The sequence below is a fragment of the Nilaparvata lugens genome, chromosome 8 (genome assembly GCF_014356525.2).
Source record: "Nilaparvata lugens isolate BPH chromosome 8, ASM1435652v1, whole genome shotgun sequence".
Taxonomy (NCBI): domain Eukaryota; kingdom Metazoa; phylum Arthropoda; class Insecta; order Hemiptera; family Delphacidae; genus Nilaparvata; species Nilaparvata lugens.
Window position 1 is genome coordinate 39,677,225 of NC_052511.1, and position 22,644 is coordinate 39,699,868.

Consider the following 22,644-nt stretch of genomic DNA (forward strand, 5'->3'; position numbering starts at 1 on the left):
TTTAGATCAGAAAAATTAATTCCATTTATTTTATCGTTAACAATAATATTTGATTACACAAAATTCAAATACATAGAGCCCCTCTAAACAAAATGGTTCTAAAGAAACATTACAACTGCACTACACACTGATAGCAAACAAATTGGACTTTTCAGATCAACTTATCGAGCAAAACTCTTTCCTACTATTAAAAAAACACTTTATAGACACAGAATTAATTTCAATAACAAATAATATATTCGATGAATTCTGTTGAGGATATTCATACAAATATGTAGGTCTATTCCTAATCTTACTATGTACTAAGTAGAAAGTTTTGAAAAATAACTACCTACGGTACAGAAAATTCAAGAGATATTCGCGGATAATTTTTTACTAGCTACCACAAATTAGAACTGGAAAGCTACCAAAAAATTTGACAATGGAAGCAAAGATTTTAGGAGTTGCCAATTTGAGAGAAATTTTTAATTGACTATCGATTAAACCTAAGAATTCATGCCAAAGAATCAATTTAGATTTCTATCAATCAATCGGTTTCAAACAAACTAAAAAAATAGATAGATAGCAGCGCTTCTCCAAGCTTAAAACAATAATATTATGCTTTGTATTGGCCAGCCTTGTCTGTATGAATTGATTTTAAAATTTAGGCTTGATGATGTAATAAGGGGAAAAGATCAAGTGCTGTACGGTACTGCAAAGGAGCACATCAATGATTCCTCACAATTTCAAATAATGGTAACTTATTCAACGGTTTTTTAAAGTGATCATATTTGATGATTCAGTATAAGAATAATAATGAAATTAAATAATTTAATCTTTTATTATTATACTCAACAAAATTTGACAAAAATTATTAATTTCTTCAAAATTGAGGTGAATCATATTTGATAGATATCACAAATGAATAGGAAAGGAAAAGATTCAGCTGTGGCAGGAGAGTATAGTACAGATGTCACTGGCATTGAGCTTCAGGAGCGACTGCCCTCGGGAGCAAAGCTGCCATATTATGTCAAGTAGCGGAAGACTAAACCGCCTCAGAGCTGAATGTGCCTGCACAAGAGAAAACTGCACAACCTGGACGCAAATTGACGATCCGCACTGCGACTGCCGTGATATAAAAACCACCTATTAGAATGTTGTCATGCTCCAAAATGCACAAGACATGACCTTTTCATCTATAATGACGAAGCTGTTTTACGAGTGGATTACTACTCAAATATTGGCATATAGATCACCCGATACGCACGAACGAAGGGATATTTTTATTATTCCTTATATTTTATTTGCATTTGAAAATGACTCTCATGAGTTGAAACATGTTTTGCATTAATCAAAATAAAGAAAGGTACTCGATGATTCTCATTTTATTTCACAAAGGGATACCGGTACCCAATTTGAATTGTAGGCAACATTGATAATTATTACGAATCTTCAACTCTTTTTAACCAAGTTTATAGTCTGTAGACAAAATTATATTTCACAAATAAATAGAAAAATTCTAAAAGATCAGCCTACGAAGAAGAAAAGGCAAAAAAGAACTGATAAAGCAACAGTTAGTTCTCATTGATATTGAAGGCATATTATCGGTGAAGTAGTCATTTCTACATTTTCCTTAATTTCACATGAAATACTTTTTTCTTAATTAGGCCTTGATGAATAAATTGAAGATATCCAAATTACATTGATAATTATTACGAATCTTCAACTCTTTTCAACCAAGTTTATGGTCTGTAGACAAAATTATATTTCACAAACTGCTAGAAAAAATTTAATAGATAAGCTTACGAAGAAGAAAAAGGCAAGAAAGAAGTGATAATGTAAAAGTAGTTCTAATTGATCTTGAAGGCATCTTATTGTTGAAGTAGTAATTTCTACATTTTCCTTGACTTCACATGAAATAATTTTTTTCTTAATTAGGCCTTGGTGAATAGATTAAGGGAATCCAATTGTGTGTCTACAATAGATTTTGAATCAGTTTTAATCAACTAAGCTAGCTCTTAAACTTTAATAAAATTAGGTGAACATTTCAGGGAGCAGCTATTGAACAAAGATAATCTAATGATGCCCATGATAAAGGGGAAAACAATGAATACCACATTCAATTCTATATTTTATACTAACTTATCCTAAGAAGACACTTAATAGTCCTTAATTTAGTGAGAAACTATTCAATAAAGCAGTAGAGTTGTGACCTGCAACCTTATTAATTAGATTTTGAAGCACTTGTTTCGTTTCTTTTTCTAGCAGCATTGCAATAAAACTAACACGCTGCAGTTTGCTAATGGAGAGCAGATAATCACACACAGTTTCTGTGTCCGATTCAGTCTGCAGGTCGAATTCAGTGGCCAACGCATGAACCATGTTGGACAACATCTGTTCGTCTAGTTTGTTACTCAGCAGATAATCCAGCTGTTTGGGGTCAGTGTTGCGCAGAATGCGACCGAATTCACTTGCACTGCGCATGGTGGAGCAGACCGTGTAGTATTTATGGGGAGTCATTGGTGACATCACAGTGTCTGACGATTTCTTCTGGTATTTGTCGGCCACACAAATCGAGGTTGGACGTCTGATTGCTCCCGTGCTCACATCAGCTTCCGAGTTCAAATTGCTGTCACCGGAACAGTTCAGATGAGAGTTGACGTTCATCACTTTACGATGATTACTAGCTCCCACTGACACATCTCCTACCTGCATATCACTCATACGATTGTTGAGATCCGCATCGTTTCCATTCTGACTTCGCCGCATATCCTTCACCACTGTCTTCTTCTTATTACAACTAACTTCATTCCCAACTGTTTCAACAATTTTGATCTTCAGAGGAGGCGGGACTACTCCAGTTTCAGTTTCTACCGGTTTTTTGAACAAAATTGTATTGGCAGCTTCATCTTCAATCTCCACCACTTTAGCATTTCCGTTCATTGTGTTGCTTTCAATCTCCACCACTTTATCATTGCCGTTTCCGTTCAAAGTATTGCTGACGACTAATGTTGAGTTGATGTTTAGAGGTTTCTGGGATGTGTCTTCGGCGCATAGGAGGTGTTCAGCGATTGCGTTGGTGTTGGGACTGTTGAGGAAGGCGGGACGTCCGTAGCAGTGACACATCGACTTGGCCAATCCCACTTCGTTCACTTCGTAGCCTTTCTTGTTGTTCTTCTTCGCCTCCTCCTCTGACATCTCAACCAACTTCTTCTCGTCGCTATTTTCGTCTTCAATCAGCATCCTACAACAAAAAATGAAACAATTAAAATTTGTTTTTATTGTGTATGATGCCCACATGAGCTTTTTGCTTGTGCGTGGGTAATAGAAAGTGAGGGGTGTATTGATAAGATATTTATTTATTACACAGAGCATATTATCAAGCAGTTAAATAATATCGTCAGAATATGACTGTCATTTTTTTCAACCTCCGATCACACATTAAATTTATTTATTTGTGAATAATTACAAATCATATAAATATGATTGGGAAAGAATAACAGGCATCGCCCAAGACACAGACAAGCGGTATGGGGGTGAATGTCACATGCTGAACAGCTTGTCATTTCCACCAATTGCCCTGTGACCGGTGCGGCCAGATCGTCAATATTGTTGTCGAGTTATAGACCCCAACATGGCTGCCTTACTTGAGTCTCCGCCAAGTGCTAGTTGCGAAGCGTTATTCGTTTTTGCAAGCAGAAGGCAATAGCTCAGCATTAATCTGACTGAGAACTATTCAAGTTAACGCAGGAGACGTTATGAGTGATGATATTGTGCATGGCTGGTGCTAGAAAATCGAAGACGTCAGTTGAAATGACTTCTGGAATCGTTGTGGTGCATGACAACTCGGCCTCACAGTGCTGGTGCAACCAAACGGCTTTTCCAGCAAATCAAATGGGGTGATTCCGATCACCCACCATACAAACCTGACTTGACCATTAGTAACTTATACTTTCCCCCAAACTCGAGAAATAATGAATTTCAGGGCAGAACTTACTAACTAACGAGGGAGCTCCAAAACAACGTCATAGCCCACTTAAATTCTCTGGTGGTAGCGTTTTGTGAAGTGTGTTTTGGTAGGCTGGTCCACTGGTATCACAAATGCCTCAACTTTCATGACAATTATGGTGAAGAATAATCATAAGTGTGTTTAACTTTTAGGGCCGGTTTTCGAGCTATAAGTTCTGGATTTACAGAGAACTTGAATAAGCCTTCGAATATAAATCGTCTTTATGAGTCACGGAATTATCATCGAAACTCCAGGATGTATCAAGTCCAAGACCTATTCGAGTCTAGGACTTTAAGCAATAAACAAGAGGGAAAAGTACAGAATTTACTCTATGAACAGAGTTATTGTAGAATTTATCCATAATATGGTGGAATAAAAGCAATATTGTCGATTATTATACAAAATATTACAGAATTGACAAATATCGCTTTTATTTCAACTAAAGTACAGTATTTTGTTTCTGTAATGTTGGTAGTTATTGGAATTGCAAGACAGCCGATGAAAGCGTGCTGATAGATTAGCAAAGATGTATGGTATCGTAATGTGCAACGCTTTTATTATTCTACCAAATTATTCTTTTATATTCGTATTTAATTTGTGGCCAATCGGAGGTTGCAAACAAAGTAACCCTCGTATTTGCATGAACTTTTTTCATAATATTCTCAGGCATAATATCAGTGATATATTGATAATTATTGATCAATTGAATAATTATTTTTCAGGCCTATTGATTAATTTATTGTAGTTTATTGATAATTGATAATTGAATACAGTAATTATTGATTTCAAGTTTTCTAAAATTGTTAAAATTTTATATTTAATTTCATTCTCATTCATTTGACATACTTTTGTTAGTATTTTGATTCATTCAATTCCATTTCTTATTATTTCACTTACATTACATTTCTTGTTTTTTAACATTTCTTCATACTTTATTCTTAAAATACATTTTTGGATTGTATAGTGTATGATTGTAATGTGTGAAGGAGGCAAAATGGGTTTTTACCTGTTGCCTCCATGAATAAAATTATTTATTTATTTATTTATAATATTTTTTTTTCTTGATTTTTATAGCACCTAGTTAAAGACTAATAAGCTATTCTATTTTGACATAAATTGATAAGAATATTGTTTGTGAAGGTAAAACCCATTGGTTAAGCCTTCTATATTGGTCAAGGATTAAATAAAGATTATTTTTAGCATAAAAGGATACAGTATTCTGCCTTTGCACTTCCAATTGAACACTTTAGCACTAAACTAATTCGTGTGGCTTTCTGCGTTGCAGTCTTCTTACTCCATGCACGTTGAGCAGCTGGATTGCTTCCACGTTCACATGTTGATGAAGTCTTTTCTCATGTTTTTCTGCAAATCTTTGGATTTCACTGATGACTGTCGCCACTCCCAGGTCGCGGTGGAGATCAGAGTTCCTGATGTACCAAGGAGCGTCTACACAACTTCTGAGTTCTTTGTTCTGGAAGCGCTGGATGATGTCGATATTGGATGGTCGGGAGCAGCCCCAGAGTTAAATTCCGTAGGTCCACACCGGCTTGAGAATCTGCTTGTAGAGAAGCAATTTGTTATAATTTGACAACTTTGATGTCCTCCCAAGTAGCCAGTACATTTTCTTGAATTTTATGCCAAGTTGTTCTCTTTTCTTCTTCACATGCTCCTTCCATCATGTTTTGTCCAAACATTGATTCTGTTGACTGCCACCTGCAATTTTTCTGTAGAAGCTTCAACAGTTTCACCAACTGATAAAACTGCTGTGTCATCAGCAAATGTTGCTACTGTTACGTTTTCGGGTTGAGGTATATCAGATGTGTATAGGAGGTACAAGAGGGGACCCAGCACACTTCCTTGAGGAACTCCAGCCCTGATTTCTCTGTGAGATGAAAAAGCATCATCTTGTTTTATCCTGAAATAACGGTCTTGAAGATATGATTTCAGTATCAGACTGTATTCTGTTGGTAAGAACTGGTTCATTTTGTAGCACAATCCTGAATGCCATACTTTGTCGAAAGCCTGTGCTACATCAAGGAAAATTGCAGAGCAAACTTTCTTTTCCTCCAATGTATTTTCAATAATATTTGTTATTCTGTGCACCTGATCTATTGTACTATGTTTATCTCGAAATCCGAATTGATGGGTTGGTATTAATTCATTATCGTCCAGATAAGGCTTTAATCTTTTCAGTAGAAGTTTCTCAAATAATTTTGATATTACTGGCAGTAGTGAAATTGGCCTATACGAGGTTAAATCATGTGGTGGCTTTCCAGGTTTTGGTATCATGATGACATCGGCTACCTTCCAGAAACTTGGCACATATTTCAATCGGAATGAAGCGTTGAAGAGATGGCATAGCTTACAATTGTTTTTCTTGGGAGCTCCTGTAGAATCTCTCCAGTTATTAAGTCGAAACCTGGCGTTTTCTTTCTGCTCAAAATTTAATCTCATATTCTACCTCCCTTGGCGATGTTGGAGTGATAACTCCTGCTCCAAGATGATGAGGATTCTCATCTATAATTGTTTCCTCATGAGGTGAGAAAACCTTTTCCAGATGATCAGCAAACAAATCGGCTTTCTCTTTATTGCTCCTTGCCCAGCAATCTTGATTCTTCCTTATCGGTGTAGCTTGTTCAAGAGGTCTCTTCAGTTTCCTGGTTGATCTCCATAATTGAAAATTTGTAGTAGACTCATTGGTTAACTCTTCTAAGTATTTATTGATATCATGTTGTTTTACATCCTGTATCATCTTTCTCAGTTCATTAGTAATTCTATTAAGTTCTGTTTTAATTCTTGGATTTCTTGTTGATTGCCATGATCTTCTTGTTCTTCTTCTTTTTTTCTATCAACTCTCTTACCGCTACAGGATAGCAATTACCTTTGAAAATCCTGCTTTGAAGTAGTGGTGTATTTTCCCAGGCACATTGTTGGATATTGATTACAAACTCCTGGACTTCAGTTTCTAGTTCATCTATAGTTTGCAGAGATGTGTTCAAGTCTATTTTAGAGTCTATTAAATTTTTTAAAGGTTCTAAATCTGTGTACCTGTTGGTAAGTCTAGGTGGCATTTCTTTTTTAACAGCTGCACTGTGCATTGTCAAAACTATTGGCGAATGGTCAGAGTTGAGATCAAATTTTTCTTCTACTTCAACACAGTTTGGTGAAATATTTTTTGTGATGAAAAAATCTATCAGGTCTGGAATTTTTGTTTTGTCTGTTGGCCAGTAAGTTGGTTTCCTTGTTGAGTGAACATCGCAGTGGTATTCATTAACAGCCAGTAATAGCTCCTTTCCTTTAGTTGTGGTCAGTCGGGACCCCCATTGTGTATTCTTTGAATTGAAGTCTCCTCCGATGATAAATTTTCCTGTGAAGTTGCTTAGGAAATCAATATATTCTATCTTCTTCAAATTAAATCGTGGTGGACAGTAGACGGCTCCAATTGTGATCGTAACAGATGGTCTACCGATAAGTTTGACTTTGATTGAAATCGACTCGAACTCCTGCAATTCTATCTTCTTGAACTCGTGATTGTTTAGCTCTTCTCTTACAATAACCGCACTTCCGCCTCTAGCGCTGATGTTGGGATGTATGGCATGGTACGTTTTGTACCCTCTAATTTTAAAGTAGGATTCTTTGGTGAAATGAGTTTCGGAAATGAGACAGGCATCTATTTTATGCTCAATTAGAATTGCTAATAGATCATCTTTGTGCTGTAGTAATCCATTAGCATTCCAAGTCATAATTTTGAATCTATTTTCCATGCTTCTTGTGAATGACTTCTGGAACTGAAATATTTTCTAGTTTTTCTAACCTACTTAAAATTGATTTATTCAGGCCTTCTTGCACAACTAGTTTCTCAAGAATCAATTTAAGTTGAGTTGTAATGCTCAGTTCCAAATCTTTACTCAAGTTGTAATCTTGAAGACTTGACTTTTCGTTACTGTTGATAGGTACTTTATTTTTCCTACAGTTACCTTGAAAAGTGGCCATTGCTGCACTGATTACAGAACGCAAAGAATCACTTTTCCGCTCTAGTGCAGGAAAACTTTTTTCTGCACTCCAGATTTGCAACATGGCAACAAAAAATAGTTAGTAGGTTATATATGGAGCACCAGTGCAGCAAAATCAAAATTAAGTTGGTAACTGTGACTGTGGTGCACGTTATAAGAATATTGAGGCGGTGAACAACAGTTGATGACAGCCGCCCCGCCATTCAAACACTACTACATTATTATTCAATTTTAAATTAATTAAGGTTTTTATTAATAATAAAATTACACAGAAAAACATTTGATGCGTTTCAGGGAATTTTACCCATAATTACCCACTTTTCATATTCAATGGTAACTGTAGGAAAAATAAAATGTGAAATACGTGCGCAAAGTTCCTCTGCTGCACTCAAGAAACCATTCTGCCCTCGCCTACGAGGGCGTAAACGGCGTAAACGTTTCTTTCGGTGCAGCAAACTGTCACTTTGCGCACTAGTTGCACAAATAACTATTTCAGCTTATCAGCATAACTCTGGTTCTCCTTAACTCTACTGTCATTTATTACAGCTCTCTGTGGCACAATAGGATCGTTTCTTTTGTTGACTGACGAAATAGATTTTATTGCTTTTTTGTTATTTCGAAGTGCCTGCAACTCTTGTGCTACAACACATGCTCTATAATTGGCAGGGTGCTCCATCCCACAATTGTAGCATTTAGGCTTAACTTCTTTACTCTTAGTACAGTTGATAGTGATGTGGGGCATTTCAACCAGCGCATTTCACGCACCTAGGCTCCTTCTGGCAGTATTTTTAGTGTGTCCCCAGGTTTGACAATTTTTACATTGCGGTAGAAATTTCGATTTTTTCAGGGGGGCTACTTCAACCTTCATACCCATAATTACACATATTTCATAAATTCTATTTATGCTCTCTGTGTTTTCAAAAGTTAACATGAATATTGGGAGTGGTTCTTTTGTTTTCCATTTAAGAATGTTTACCACGTCCAAAATTTTAAATCCTTTTTCCTGAAATCCCTCTTTTATTTCCTGTGGATTGCAAGGCATAATATGAATATTAATTTTTGTTAAACAAAACTAATGTTTCCTTTCTGTTTGATTCATCTTTCATTTATGGCCAATCGGAGGTTGAAAACAAAACGACTCTCGTATTTGCTTGTACCGTACATTTTTCATTATATTTTCAGGCAGTACATGAATATTAATAATTCTTGTTTAACAAAACTGATGTTTCATACTATTTACAGGTGTTATTTGCAGATGACTAACCTGACTTTGCGCGGCATTTCGGCCGCCTGCTGGGCAAGTCTGTCGGCCATGTGACGCACCATGATGTTGTGTGGCTCCCGTTCGAGCACCGTCTGGAAGTCGGCCAGTGCCTCGTCATAGGACAACTTGTGCTGCAGACACACGCCTCGCCGAAACAGTGCCTTAGTGTTCAACGGGTCCAGGCGCAGGCTGTTCTGCGCATCGCTCAGTGCTAGCTCGAATTTGCTCAGCTTCAGATCTAAACAAACAATTCACTTCATCAAGAATTCAGTTGACCAAAAAAAGTCCGGGTGGGCAACTTACGAAGGCAACAAACAGTACAAACAGTTTTCAGTACGTAAAAAGTCTGTTGCTTGCAGTAAGTCCAGAATGGTATATCTAATTCTAATATAATAAAAAAAATACTTAATAAGAGCCGTTTGCAGATGCTCAGTTTAAACTGCGTCTAGATTAAAAGCATTTAAACCACCAATCGCTAGGCTATGCTGAATAGAAACGAATCTCACTGTATCTTTATGAAGTCTTCGAACACATTATGATATCTTTTGGAAATAACATTGAATGCAAGCTAGTAAATCCTTTCAAAGGTATATTTAACATGATATTACATTCAGGAAATCTAAATATTTGAATTTTCCATCCTTGTTGTCGATAATTCAATCAAGGATCAAATTATACTTCATGGATAAAGAGTTTCACTCTTTCATGAACCTAGAATACTCATGAGGTAGAGCGTAACATTAACATCCACATTACAGAGTGCACCTGTTTCTTGAACATATCACGCAAATATATTGAATGGACGTACGGAAACAAGGTTAATCCGCAAGTTAACTATCATCACCTAGTCGAGCCTAGGGCTCCAGAGAAGGAATTAACTGTTTATTAGTATCTTGAAAATGAACGCATTGTATGTAATAGTCCATAAAAATGTTCTTCAGATAATGTGAAATTTGTTTTTGACAATAAATAGTAAACTTACAGCATGCAGCGCGATTACTGTAGGCTACCGCATTGGGATGGATGGCAATACTAGCCGTGTAGTAGCGAAGGGCTTCCTCGAAATCAGCCACTTTGTAGTATTCATTCCCTCTGTCCTTTTCTCGAAGTGCCAGCACTGATTTTTCCGTCTCAGACAGCAAATCTATAGACAAAAGTAGAATATTTTCATCTAGAAGGTACTGCAAAGGTTATTGCTAATTTGAATGTCAGTCCTATTAAAATGACGTGAGGAATGACAGTCACAAGTACGTCTAGAATTAGTAGTTTTGATTGAAAACTAATCTAGTCACAAAAAATAGTAGGTATTTCTGGATTTTAAAGTCTGGTTATGAATGGAAAAATCAACAATTTATTGCCTTTTTCACAATGATATATGGACAATAATGTCCGAGCCCCACATTTTAGGTTCTCCAATTAAATATCAAGGATCTCGTACATGTTCGATGGTTGAAATTTGAAAACTAATGCAAAGAGAACACACCTGAAGACAAATTTGTCTCAGATTAAGTAAAAAGAATAGCGATTTTAAAGAAGCTTAAAAAACAATAATACTTAGATTCAAGTATTTCAGTACACAAATTCACATTTCTATAATATACGACGATAATTATACACCCGGCTACTAAATCTATTAGCCTACTCACTATGACTTGAGAAATGATAAATTAATTTCTTTATATTAGCCTATAAACCTTTTTATCCTAATTATTATAGAAATCACTAGTAGCTCCCTAGTGTCACTTGAAAATGGCATGAATGCTGAAACTAGTTGCGTTTAAATAAAAAAGCATAAAGAGGGTAATACTGATTTTTAAAATAAATAAACAGTTCAAGTATTAATATTAACATGATTTATTATAAACCTCTCACGTTTCATAAAGTCACAACGGATATGCTGGCTTGGAGATGTTGAGAGGATGAATAGAGAAAGGTCGCCAAAGGTCATATTGGAGGCAAGAATAAGAGGGAGACCAAGGAGAAGGTGGCTGGAAGATGTGGAGAGAAATCTGCGAGTGTTGGGAATTAGGGGATGGAAGAGAGTTGCTGGTGATAGAGACAGATGATAAGGAATTGCCATGGAAGCTAAGGTCCACAAAGGACTAGTGCTAAAAGAAAAATTTTTGATTCGGCTAGAACTATAATACTGCATAAATTTCATTTTCAGGAGCTATCAAATCGTGTACTATACATACAAATATCAAATCAATAACTTTTCAAGATTACCAATGAATAAATACCAGTACATGGAATGAAATACCAATGCATGATATGAAATTAAATTCACTAACCAGATTGTTTGATAACGTCTTGTATCCTCTTGTCTTCAGCTGACAGTTTCGGTTGAGCTTTCTCCTTTTTCGCCTCTACTTCAGCCAGTGCTCTCTTTCTCTCTTCCTCCAGATCCATCTTTATTATTTCACTGTCTACGTCGTACTTATCCCACGTCGAATAATCGCTCATTACCGGCTTTTTAGCGGGTTTCTTGGGTTCTTCGGGCTGAAGCTGAAAGTATCAATTAATGCAATTGGTTTAATGTTTTCTTACAAACTGAGTTCAAAAACACAAAATAATATTAAAGGAAGCTGAGAAGGAGATTAATAGAATGATTGATGAAGAACACTATAATAGTAAAAGAAGCTGAAATGAAGTTTTCTTATAAGATGAATTCAAGAACACTATAGCATAATATTAGAAGAAGATTAATAGAATGTTTTCTGATAAGCTGAGTTCAAGAACACTATACTATTGGAAGCAGCTGAAAGAATATTAATAAAAATTCACTAATTTTCACAAATTGACTAATCACACAATTTTAAAATCGGCTGAATTTCATCGGAATGAGGAACAAAGCGAAAAATTGGCGCTTGTGTAAGTAAGTACAGAAGTACTCATATCAGGATCATACATAATATATTATTAATTGCTGAAATAAGTCGTTAATAAGCATAAGTATAAAATAATCTGATAAATAAATAAGCTGATATGAGTTATGAATTTTACTCACACAAGAGCAAACTTAATGTTTTGTCTCTCCTTCCAATGAAACTATGAAGTTTCCTTGCTTTTAGTTTTCTTTGTTTATTTTTCATTCATTGAATTTATAATTTAGGCATCAATTTAGTTGCTTTATTGAAATTGTAATTAATCTTTTAGTTTCATTGTAAAATGATGTATAATTAAGATTTATTATTATTTATTTTATGTAACCAATAACATCTTGCGTCAAGTGGAAAAGGGGGCTCTTATTGCCTCAACTTCGCCCACATCACTTTTTTTAATGTTATAAAGTGAAAATAAAATACATTTATCTATTTATCTATTTATCTATCTATCCAATGAACAGACTAACCTATGAGTCGTTCGTCAATGTGAGAAAACATGAAATATTTTTCAATTCTAAAATACAATGAAAATTGCACTTCTTTCAAGTATAAAAGTTTGAAATGCAGCCTGTGATTAACAAAAATTAATAATAGAAGAAGTTTATAATTTCTGAATGTTTACTCACCTTTTTCTGTTTTGGTTTTGCTCTTCGTATTGGCGGATGGAGTCCTTCTTCAACCACGCTGTTTGTATTCTGCAGCTGCTCATCCTTCGATGATATTTCGAATTTGAATGACTGCAATTGAACATTGTTAATAAATTAATATTGATTAAACAGTTTTTCAGTGAATTTGCTTTGCACATATGTATTTTGAATCGTCTCGTGATGTAAATCTTTGAAAACAATTCTCTGCCAATTATCAATATTATAATCATTATTCTAAGTGCCAAGTGTTATTGAAACTGCATAAATTTAAATTTATGATACATTGTAGAAACACCATTGTGGCTGATATCTGACCGTCATTGAATCGTGTAAGCCAGATTGTCAGCTAGTCATCAAACAAAAAGTAAAAGGTTTTTATGTGTTAATTTATTATTTAGACTTGGTCAACGATCATAAAGCACGGTAGTTTATACGTTGTCAAGCCCCTGTGGGTAGGGGGAGCTTTGAGTTGAACATCGTACTCAAGAATGTGCTGAAAACCAGAATTCACCCACAGTATTCCTGCTTGTCGTAAGAGGCGACTAAAAGGGACCCCAAGAAAACTCCAGAAGTTGCCTTGCCTTCAAACCCACGGGATTTTCCCCATCAGGGCAGTTTCGGAGGGGCAAAAAGAAAAACCCAAGAGACCACAGATGGGTGAAACTCCAGGCACAAAATATGTAAGTCAAGAGGCTGAGTCGAGGGTGACCGAGTGCCCTAGAGGCAATTTTGCGACCCCTCCTTCAGCGGAAGGACCTACAAAAGAAAGCCAGGAGTGGAACTCACGTAGGTCACGAGTTTGTGGGTGGAGACGCCAAAACTCACCACTGCTCAAAGAAGGGCGGCCATTCAGGCAAAACTTGTTGGGAGAGGTGAGGCTTTTGACTGTAGAGTTTCGGGGGGCAAAAAGAAAAACCCAAGAGACCAGAGATGGGTGAAACTGTAGGCACAAAATGTGGGTCAAGAGGCTGAGTCGAGCGTGGCCAGGCACCGGGCGCCCTAGAGGCATTTTGGCGTCTCCTCTCTCAGCGGAAGGACCTACAAAAAGACCAGGAGTGGAACTCACGTAGGTCACGAGGACTGATCAGTCTGAAGAGACTGCCAAGCATATCACACTGGATTGCGACAAGCAACCAGGTGATGAATGGGATGTTAGCATAGGGAAAAACTCCTGGTTCTTGTAAAGGACACAGGTATTGGTTTGCCTAACTAACATAGTACTTGGGAACACAATAAGCTTCGGTTGACATGTGAGGTTCTTTGAGCCTTTAGATTCTTGAATCCGTCCCTTCGAAAAAAAGTTATACGTTGTCATACATACCTGCATGGTAATGTTACTAGAAACCCTAGCAAAATAAACGCGAAAATTGTTCCAATCTGGAATAATGAGTTACCTTCCACTAAGCCCTAAGATGATCAAAGAGCATAGGCAATTCCCCGATTCTTAGACCGTGGTCAAGACACCGGAAGTATATTCTGTATAAATAAGTTGAGACTTTGCCCTCCATTCAAAGAAAGAACAGTGTTGCCATTTTTTGTAAAAAGACTTTCACAAATTGTCAATTTAACCATGACATTTTATTTCTTCGGATTGAGGGCCAAGTCTAAACTTATTCTATACAAACTATAAGTAGCATAGCTAAGGTACTCTCAGATTCTGTGTTGATATTATGTTCAGAATTGTTTTCTTTGTTATAAAGCTACTATAAATTTATGCATACTTATTCGTATTTTCACGAATAAATATAATATAATTATAATATTGATTTATGGAGTGACCGTAGTCGATTGGTTTATACACTGGCTTTTCTAAACTAGAGGCCCCAGGTTCAAATCTCGGCCAGGCCATTTTCGTGTTTTGGATAGACTTGTTAAGTCATCAGTCCCGGCTACTCTAAAGCCAGTAAGTCTTGCCAGAGGCCCTGAAATTGATCATTTGCGATCTAAAAACTCTGACATCAGACCAGAGTCAGCCAGGTACTTCGGCGTTTATCTAATCATTATATGTAGTTGAAAGAAAAGTAGGCTACATACTTCTATTTCTTTTTCAATTTCATCCCTCTGACTTTTGGGTAACTCTTCGCGTCTCAATATCGGTTCCTCCACTCGAAAAATTCTGTTGTTCGGAGATAACTTTCGAAGACTATCTTCCGCTCTCTTTTGTAGATCTGGATAAGTGCCTTCTTCACCAGACCTGAAACAACGAAGAGGAATATAATACTACTTTTGATGAGTTCTTCATTATTCTCATGAGATTGCTTGATAAGGTACGGTACATCAGTAAACAGTAGGGTTTTTTTATATAAACACTTGCTATGAATTATCAATGGTAAATATATTTACAAAAATGGGAATCTAATCTCAAGTCAGTAAAGGGTATTGAACAAATATCTTTCTTTATAATGCAATGGAGGATTTAAAATGTAGGCTACGCTAACGACAAAAACCTTTAGTAAACCTTAGTTACTAACCTCCTTCTTTTAATCATAAATATGAAGCCTACCTTTGAATTGAGTTAGTATTACAGTAGAACCTCTATAATTCGTAGTTGGGATCAAAAGTCTAAGAGTTATGGAGGGTACCAATTATAGAGGCTATGTTGGAGGGGAATGAAGAGGAAGAGGAAGAGGGTAATATTATATTATAAGTGTTGTTGATGTAATCATTCGAATTATAAAATGCTAAATATTTTCTGATGAGAAATCACCAATATTTTTCATGGTTAAAAATTGAAAATAATATAAAAGTTGTTTAAAAAATGCAAATATGAAATTTAAAAAAAAATATTGATAGGTAGGTTTTTAAAATTTCAAATGAAATTTTTTAGAATTAATGACAGATTTTTAAATATTCAACAACATTTTTTGTTAAATTTAAAATTTTTATAGCAAGCTTTTGATGATAGTAAGCTAATCATTTTTGGTAGAGTAACTCACAACACTACTCATAACTAATATTCACAAACTGATTAACGAATTCTTCACGCTGACGTACAATACTGAAACTGAATTGAAACGAATACTTTGTCAATAGAAAATTATGATTTCGTCTTTCAGTCTATGTAATTTCCGGTTGATGGCCTTATGTCCACTGTAATTATCTTCCCTTTTCATGGTGTATGGAAGAATCAAGAAATACGAATTATAGAGCTGTCACATAGAAAACTACGAATTATAGAGGTTGACGATAAGCCAGCGCTATAAATACATTGCTTTAGCCTATAGATGTTTTTCCAAGGAAGTGAGCTACTACTCCAAATTTTAGAGGATTACAAATTATAGAGGTCCAAATTATCAAGTTTTTACTGTAATTTAAGAGCTATTACTAGATAAAATAAAATAAATAGTCAGCTAAAGGTTTAACTTCAAAGTAATTAAAGATTTTACCTTAGAACCTTGCAGATCTTTTCTAGTTCTCTAACGTTCTTACATTGTTCTACGTATTTGAAATCCAATTTATCAACAGTCAATTCATATTTATCTAATAGTTTCTTCTTTTCTGAACGCACATTACTTAGTTTATCACCCTCACTGTTAGTCATTGCCCTCCGAAATCACTAAAAGGAGAAATAAAGAAAAGTGTTAGATTGTAAACGTATAGCAAGTGTTATACTGTTGATTTTACAGCAGCAACGTATAATGTTTATGTTAGCGTGCTGTTAAATGTATAGCTCTATATTACAATTTACAAAATCAATAAACTATGCTTAAAATAATTCAGAACTAAGCTTTAGAAATACAAGTCTTTCTTGGTTGCTATGACAGCATTCAACAAAATTAAATTATATCAATACTACAGTATTATTCCTTTACTATATCTTAGAATGAGATTGTTATAGAATCAATGAAAAATATAGTTACCTAACATCCAAAAATTAGTCGGATTGTAATCACAAAACAATTATAATATTTTACAAGAAACGAGACAATAATATCAATGCTTTAATCTTTTGTGATTAATTTAGGTTAGGTTTCTCAAACTCAGATGCTTAATTCAAAACAGCTGACTTCACTGCATGGCAGCCATTATTGCTGGCGGGAATTTATGTTTAAATTTGAATCTTGCATAATTTTATTACGGTATTCAATTTATTTACAAGATCAAAAATGTTTGCATTTCTGAAACATTGTATTAAAAAAATGAATAATTATTCGAATTACAAATTAGGATTTAAATTAACTTAATTATTTGTAATTTATAGAACTTACTTGTTTTTTTTTTAAACTGGATGATGACTTTCTACTCTTATCAGTAAACTCGTAATTTTTACCAGTATGTCAAGTTGATTGAATAAACCAGATTCAAATTCTTTTGAATTGTTGTGAACATCGATACAATGTATAACAAAGTCATAGAAACATAGTAGGCCTACAATAAAATTTAAAAATATGAGAACAATACATAGATAATTAGATCAACATAATAAAATATAATAAATCTATAAACGACATATCACATCACATATTCAAAAAAAAAAATCATTCCTGTTATAAGGACATTTTTCAACAAGATAGGTTTTTATTTTACTTTTAAAACATTCAAAATCATTAACCTTAGGCCTATCTGACAGGTAATTATAAAGTCTTGTACCAAATTCAATATAACAATGTATAGGAATAAATTATACTGTTTCAGTCTGAGTGAAGAGGCATTTCTTGTTTGATGGCTATGAACATAGCTATTCAAAGCAAGACAGGCTAAGTTCTTAATATATAACAAACATTCCAGCGCATAAATAGTATGAATTGTCAAAATTTTATAATGCTTGAAAAATGGTTTTCAATGAGAACACCAGCAATAATTCTAACGGCTCCGACTGACCGATTGACATAATAATTACTACTACAATAATTAATATTATCTCCTGTACAACCTTATACAAAGTATAGAATACTACTTATTTGCCATTGTTACAACAAAACATTTTTACATACCGCTTAACATAGATAGGTACCACCTTTATCTACATTACCGGTATTCAACAGATCCGAACCGTAGAGTAAAATACTGAAGCATCATTAACGCTATTTGCTCTCTACTACCTGATAAACAACTATTATAATATGGAATTGAACAAAAAGGTTAAGCTACTTAAGGATTTGTTTGAAAATATTGACTAGCCCTTAAGAATCCGCGTCTGAAAGAAATAAAAATATGCAAGAAAAAAACGTTCCTAAATGGAATATTATTCAGGAATGTACCTAAATGAGTGTCTTATTTAATGTATTCATGCATGGTTAAATTATGAGTAATACTGTAATAATAATTGTGATATATAAATTTATTCAGTTTAACAAAAATTAAGCTTGAAGAGAGCTTAAATAAAAATCTCTTAAATAGTGATTACTTTAAGTTCTTGCTTGAGAAAAAAGTGGACGTTCTATTTGATCAGCCCACAAAAATTGATTAAATTGACAGCATCTTTAAGATTAATGTTTTGTCAAAAACAGATGTTAAATTTATAAAGTTGAGTAAATATTTTTTGTCAATAATGGTTTTTTCAAAAAGTCCTGTGAATAATAAACATTTGTTTGGTAAATAATACTTTTTCGAATTGAGTAAAATTTTACAGTGAAATGAAGTTTGAAGAGAACTTGGAAAAAGCGCTATTGCTGAAGACACTAAAAAACAAAACATTGCTGCTTTTCATCAGTGGAAATGACAGTTCAAAAGAAGAATTCCTACAAGACTGCCTTGACAATAATTTGGTAGGTGATCAGCACGAAAATATAATTGCAGTTAAACTAGAACGTGATTCTAAGCATTACAGTAGCTTTCTAGAAATTTATCCTGCATTGGATGAGCCGTTCGTTATATTTTTGGGTGATAAAGGGATTCCTATGAGAATTGTAAAGCTCTGTGAGCATTATGACAAAGAGGAAGTCAGTCGAAGAGTGAATGAAGCTATTTTATTTTGTAATAGTAAAACTAGTCAACTGGCTGGGGATAACACAAATAAAATGGCTGATGATATTGATCAAGTTGTAGACGAGAATGAAAACTTGGAGAAGCCTGATGATATTGATAAGGATATACAACTTTTGAGAGCATTGATACAGTTTAGAATGTCTGATGGAGCAGTGACGATACACGCCTTCAAGTATGATGCGACAGTTGCCGAGATGAGGTCTTTTGTAGAAACCGTCATCAAACCCGACAGCCAATTTCAACTGGCTCTACCTCATCCGTTCAAAATCCTCCAGAAAGAAGGCTCCACTATTTTTGACTTGGACCTGTTTCCATCGGCAGTTGTAATGGTGATTCCAGTCCACGAAAACAGTCTGATCTGTTCTGCAGGGCGCAGCATTCAAAATTGTGTCTTTATGCTGCCGTTCAGTATCATTTTAAACTTTTTCATGTTTTTGTTTGAATCTCTCCAATCTTGGTGGCAGGGAGTATCTTCAAGAGTAATGGAGGGACCTGTTCATAGGCATAGCAGTGAGTCAAGAACTGTAAATCTCCACGGCAATGTTCACACCCTGAGAGCAGGAGACGGCCATGATGACAGCAACAACACATACAACGGAAACTCAACTCAACAAAATTAAAGTTGAATCTTTCATTTGTTGAAAAGTTTTATTTTTATCTACAAATATTATAAGTTGAAAACAATACTGTAGCATGCATTGATTGTTATTAGATAATGAAAATAAAATATAAATTACATTAAGTTACTGAATTATTATTACATTTTTTTATAATGTTTGTGCTTTGTATTGAATTGAAGAAGAATTGAAAATTTGAAATATGAATTTGAATAATACAGTGTGTACAAAAAAAAGAATGACCCGATTTTAAATAGCTATATTTGTTAGGAAGAAGGGCTTAACAAATTGTATGCTAAAAATCTCACAAAATATTGGAGTTTACGAAAATGCATCATAAATTTTCAATAGTGTGAAGCAATTGGATAGGGAGAACCGTCCGGAAGCTACTGTGTGACAAGGCATATTACAGTGTAAATGAATTTATGGGTGATAATTTGATTTTTTACTCGGAGCGCGAGCACTGTATCACTGCCATCTGAACTGTTACAGTGTATTGAATGTGTTTTGTACTTGTTTTGATTTTTTGACGCCATCGATCCCACAATTGTGGGTAATGGATGAAGCTTAAGGTATTAAAGTATGTCCTCCATTGGCTGCACGGACGACATCTCTGCCGTTGCTTTAACGCTGGATAGGGCGTACAAGACCTATCAGCTTTACAATCTTGACCTTCCAAGTCCCATGACATAACACCATGCGATTTTTTCCTCTGGGGATATGTTAAACAACATGTTTACGTTCCTCCCTTACCTCGTGACATTGATGAACTGAAAACCCGAATATCAGCGGCTGTAGCCTCAGTGACAGAAGACACCTTACGCTCAGTTTGGGATGAATTAAGCTACAGATTAGATGTCGTCCGTGCAGCCAATGGAGGACATATTGAACATTTATGATGCATTTTCGTAAACTAAAAATTGTGTGAGTATTTTAGTTTGCAATTTGTTAGTATTAAGCCCTTCTTCCTAATAAATATAGCTATTTAAAATCGGGTCATTCTTTTTTGTACACACTGTATTATTACATTGAAAACGTTCTTTTTACAATTTAATCTTCTTCAAATAAAATATTGTTTAACTATGAAAACTATCAGTTTTATGGAGAATATTTTGTATTCCTATTCTGTATGTGTCTTCTACTACAATATTAAGGGAATCTGTAAAAAAAGTGAAGAAAGAAGTGAAAGTGAAAGAATCAATTAGAAATATTCTTATCTGAGAAATAATAAATCCTTTCATCCAGAGGTGCAAAAACTGTATAATGGTTATTCATTAATAAAAATAGGTAGATAACTAAAATATGTAACATTTACAAAGTCTATATATATTACAGTTCACGCATAATTTAAGAAAAGTAATTATGGGAAAAATAATGAAAAATTACTGAAATTATTGATTACACTAATATTAGATTTACTGGTTCAGCATAATCCTATTATATTAAGCAAGCAATTTCTGTATTTATATATCTGGTTATATTTATATCTGGTTATTTATGTTTAACAGATCTCAAATACGGCTCTAACGATTTTCTCGAAATTTGGAACATAATAGGTTTATGATATGAAGATTCGATTCGGTGCCCCGATATTTTTGATGATGCAGTATAGACAAGAAGGCAGAGAGAACAATGATGAATTATTTGAATCTGTAAAAAATCATCAAGATGACTAATTATTCCACCTTGAAAAATATTTCTGTGTAAGCTTATACTAAAATTTATTGAAGATCTGCTCATTTTCAAAATTTCAATATTTTCATATTAAAACATACTTGACCAATATTCAAATATGAGTATGCCTACACTATAGTAATTACTGTGAAAAATATTTCTGTGTAGGCTGATACCAAAATTTATAGCGGTTCTGCTCAATTTCAAAACTTTTTCAAAGTTTCAATATTTTTATACTGAAACATACTTGACCAATATTCAAATATGAGTACGCCTACACTACTGTATAGCAAGCAGATGCAAAATAAATTTTTCCCTCATTAATTTAAATATTTTAAATGTAATAACAAAGCAAGAAAATTAATATCCTTTTGTTTTATTAGTTATGACATAATTAGAATTAATTAGTGTACAATAATTATAAGTGAAACTGAAAAAAAGCGAAAGGCCTTTCCGGTAGTGATAGGCTGCAATAACAATTATCGCATGGCACCTTTTTTAATAGCGGCATTTCATGCTTTATTTCCAAACGTTTCTCTATTCTTTTAAAAGAGAACGGTGTCCCACCACAGCACAGAGCGGAGGCATTGTCAATTATTTCTCACTGCCTGGGAGACAACTAACAGTCACACACCGTCTAATCAGTAGACAACACACTCTTCTACAAGTTGACAATTATTACTGTGTACTATCATAACTGTCAACTTTTTATCTCTTGAATGTGCTGTTATTTTAAAATTATTTAATGAAATATGTCGTTCAAAATATGGTGCAATTGTTACGCAAATTTTATACAATCCGATGAGTGAGCTACCTGTAGAGTCGACCTATTTGTGAATTGAAATTATTATAAATCTCCTATTATATGTATTAACTTTGATTCATATTATTTGAATTGAAGGTATCATTAATTCATGGTGAAGTGAGTTCAACATATTATGCTTGTTTGATAAGGTAAGTTATTGCCAATAATATATATTATTGCTAATAATTAACTAGTCAATTTTGATTTAAAAAATAGAGAAAAATGTATTAGAAAAAGGTTACATATAGGTAGTTTGTGTTAATTAATTCATGATGAAGTGAGTTAACATAATATATATTATGCTTGTTTGATAAGGTAAGTTATTGTTAATAAAGTATATTATTGCTAATAATCAACTAGTCAACTTTGATATTGCTAAAAATAACTAGATAGAAATTTATTAAAAAAGGTACATACAGTTAGTTTGTTAACAAAGTACAAGATTTTTTGACGTTCCAATTAATAATAGGTCTACTTTTATTTTCAATAGACAGACTCAAAAATTATTTATGACAGTAGCCTACAATAAATGTATTATTACTGATAAAGGCTTCTAATTATATCTATTAATAGTATTTTGCAGTTATAAAAATAATTTGCCCAGTCATATTTTACAATAGATTGCTATTTATTAAGGATTTAAAGGTCATTTGTAGAATAATTGTAATTTTGATGTTTATATGAGCTAGAATAAAATGTGTACAGTACGGTACTAATTTTCAAATTGAATGGCATTTGAATTTATTATGATAGAATAAGTTATTAATATATTATTATGATAATTATTTATGATGTTATATTTCTTATGATAAATATTTTGTAG

At 34.1% G+C, this 22,644-nt stretch overlaps 3 protein-coding genes across 4 annotated transcripts in view; 2 read left to right on the forward strand and 1 right to left on the reverse strand.

Moving 5' to 3' along the window:
* Window positions 1-22,644, reverse strand: part of LOC111044891 (RNA polymerase II-associated protein 3) — a 25,094-nt gene continuing 2,450 nt past the window's right edge. Inside the window, exons 2-9 of one of the 2 annotated variants that reach the window (XM_039434749.1) lie at window positions 17,006-17,165; window positions 16,184-16,353; window positions 14,832-14,991; window positions 12,777-12,887; window positions 11,557-11,770; window positions 10,248-10,409; window positions 9,266-9,503; window positions 1-3,223 (exon numbers count right to left, since the gene is read on the reverse strand). In XM_039434749.1, the coding sequence (XP_039290683.1) occupies window positions 2,149-3,223; window positions 9,266-9,503; window positions 10,248-10,409; window positions 11,557-11,770; window positions 12,777-12,887; window positions 14,832-14,991; window positions 16,184-16,338 (2,115 nt within the window). In that variant the 5' untranslated portion in view covers window positions 16,339-16,353; window positions 17,006-17,165 and the 3' untranslated portion in view covers window positions 1-2,148. Of the gene's footprint in view, window positions 3,224-9,265; window positions 9,504-10,247; window positions 10,410-11,556; window positions 11,771-12,776; window positions 12,888-14,831; window positions 14,992-16,183; window positions 16,354-16,657; window positions 16,784-17,005; window positions 17,166-22,644 lie in introns of those variants that run through there. The other variant, XM_039434748.1, reaches the window with a different exon arrangement.
* LOC111045060 (UBX domain-containing protein 4) lies at window positions 18,249-19,467 on the forward strand. The gene has a single exon (XM_022330368.2). The coding sequence runs from the start codon at window positions 18,374-18,376 to the stop codon at window positions 19,343-19,345; it is 972 nt and encodes a 323-aa protein (XP_022186060.2). The 5' UTR covers window positions 18,249-18,373; the 3' UTR covers window positions 19,346-19,467.
* Window positions 21,624-22,644, forward strand: part of LOC111044898 — a 15,315-nt gene continuing 14,294 nt past the window's right edge. Inside the window, 1 exon segment of the mRNA XM_022330163.2 lies at window positions 21,624-21,970. The gene's annotated coding sequence lies outside the window, so the exon portion shown is untranslated.

What these genes read in the sequence shown, in the direction of transcription:
- LOC111045060 (XM_022330368.2), top strand. Translation starts at nt 18,374, where the DNA reads ATGAAGTTTGAAGAGAACTTGGAAAAAGCGCTATTGCTGAAGACACTA.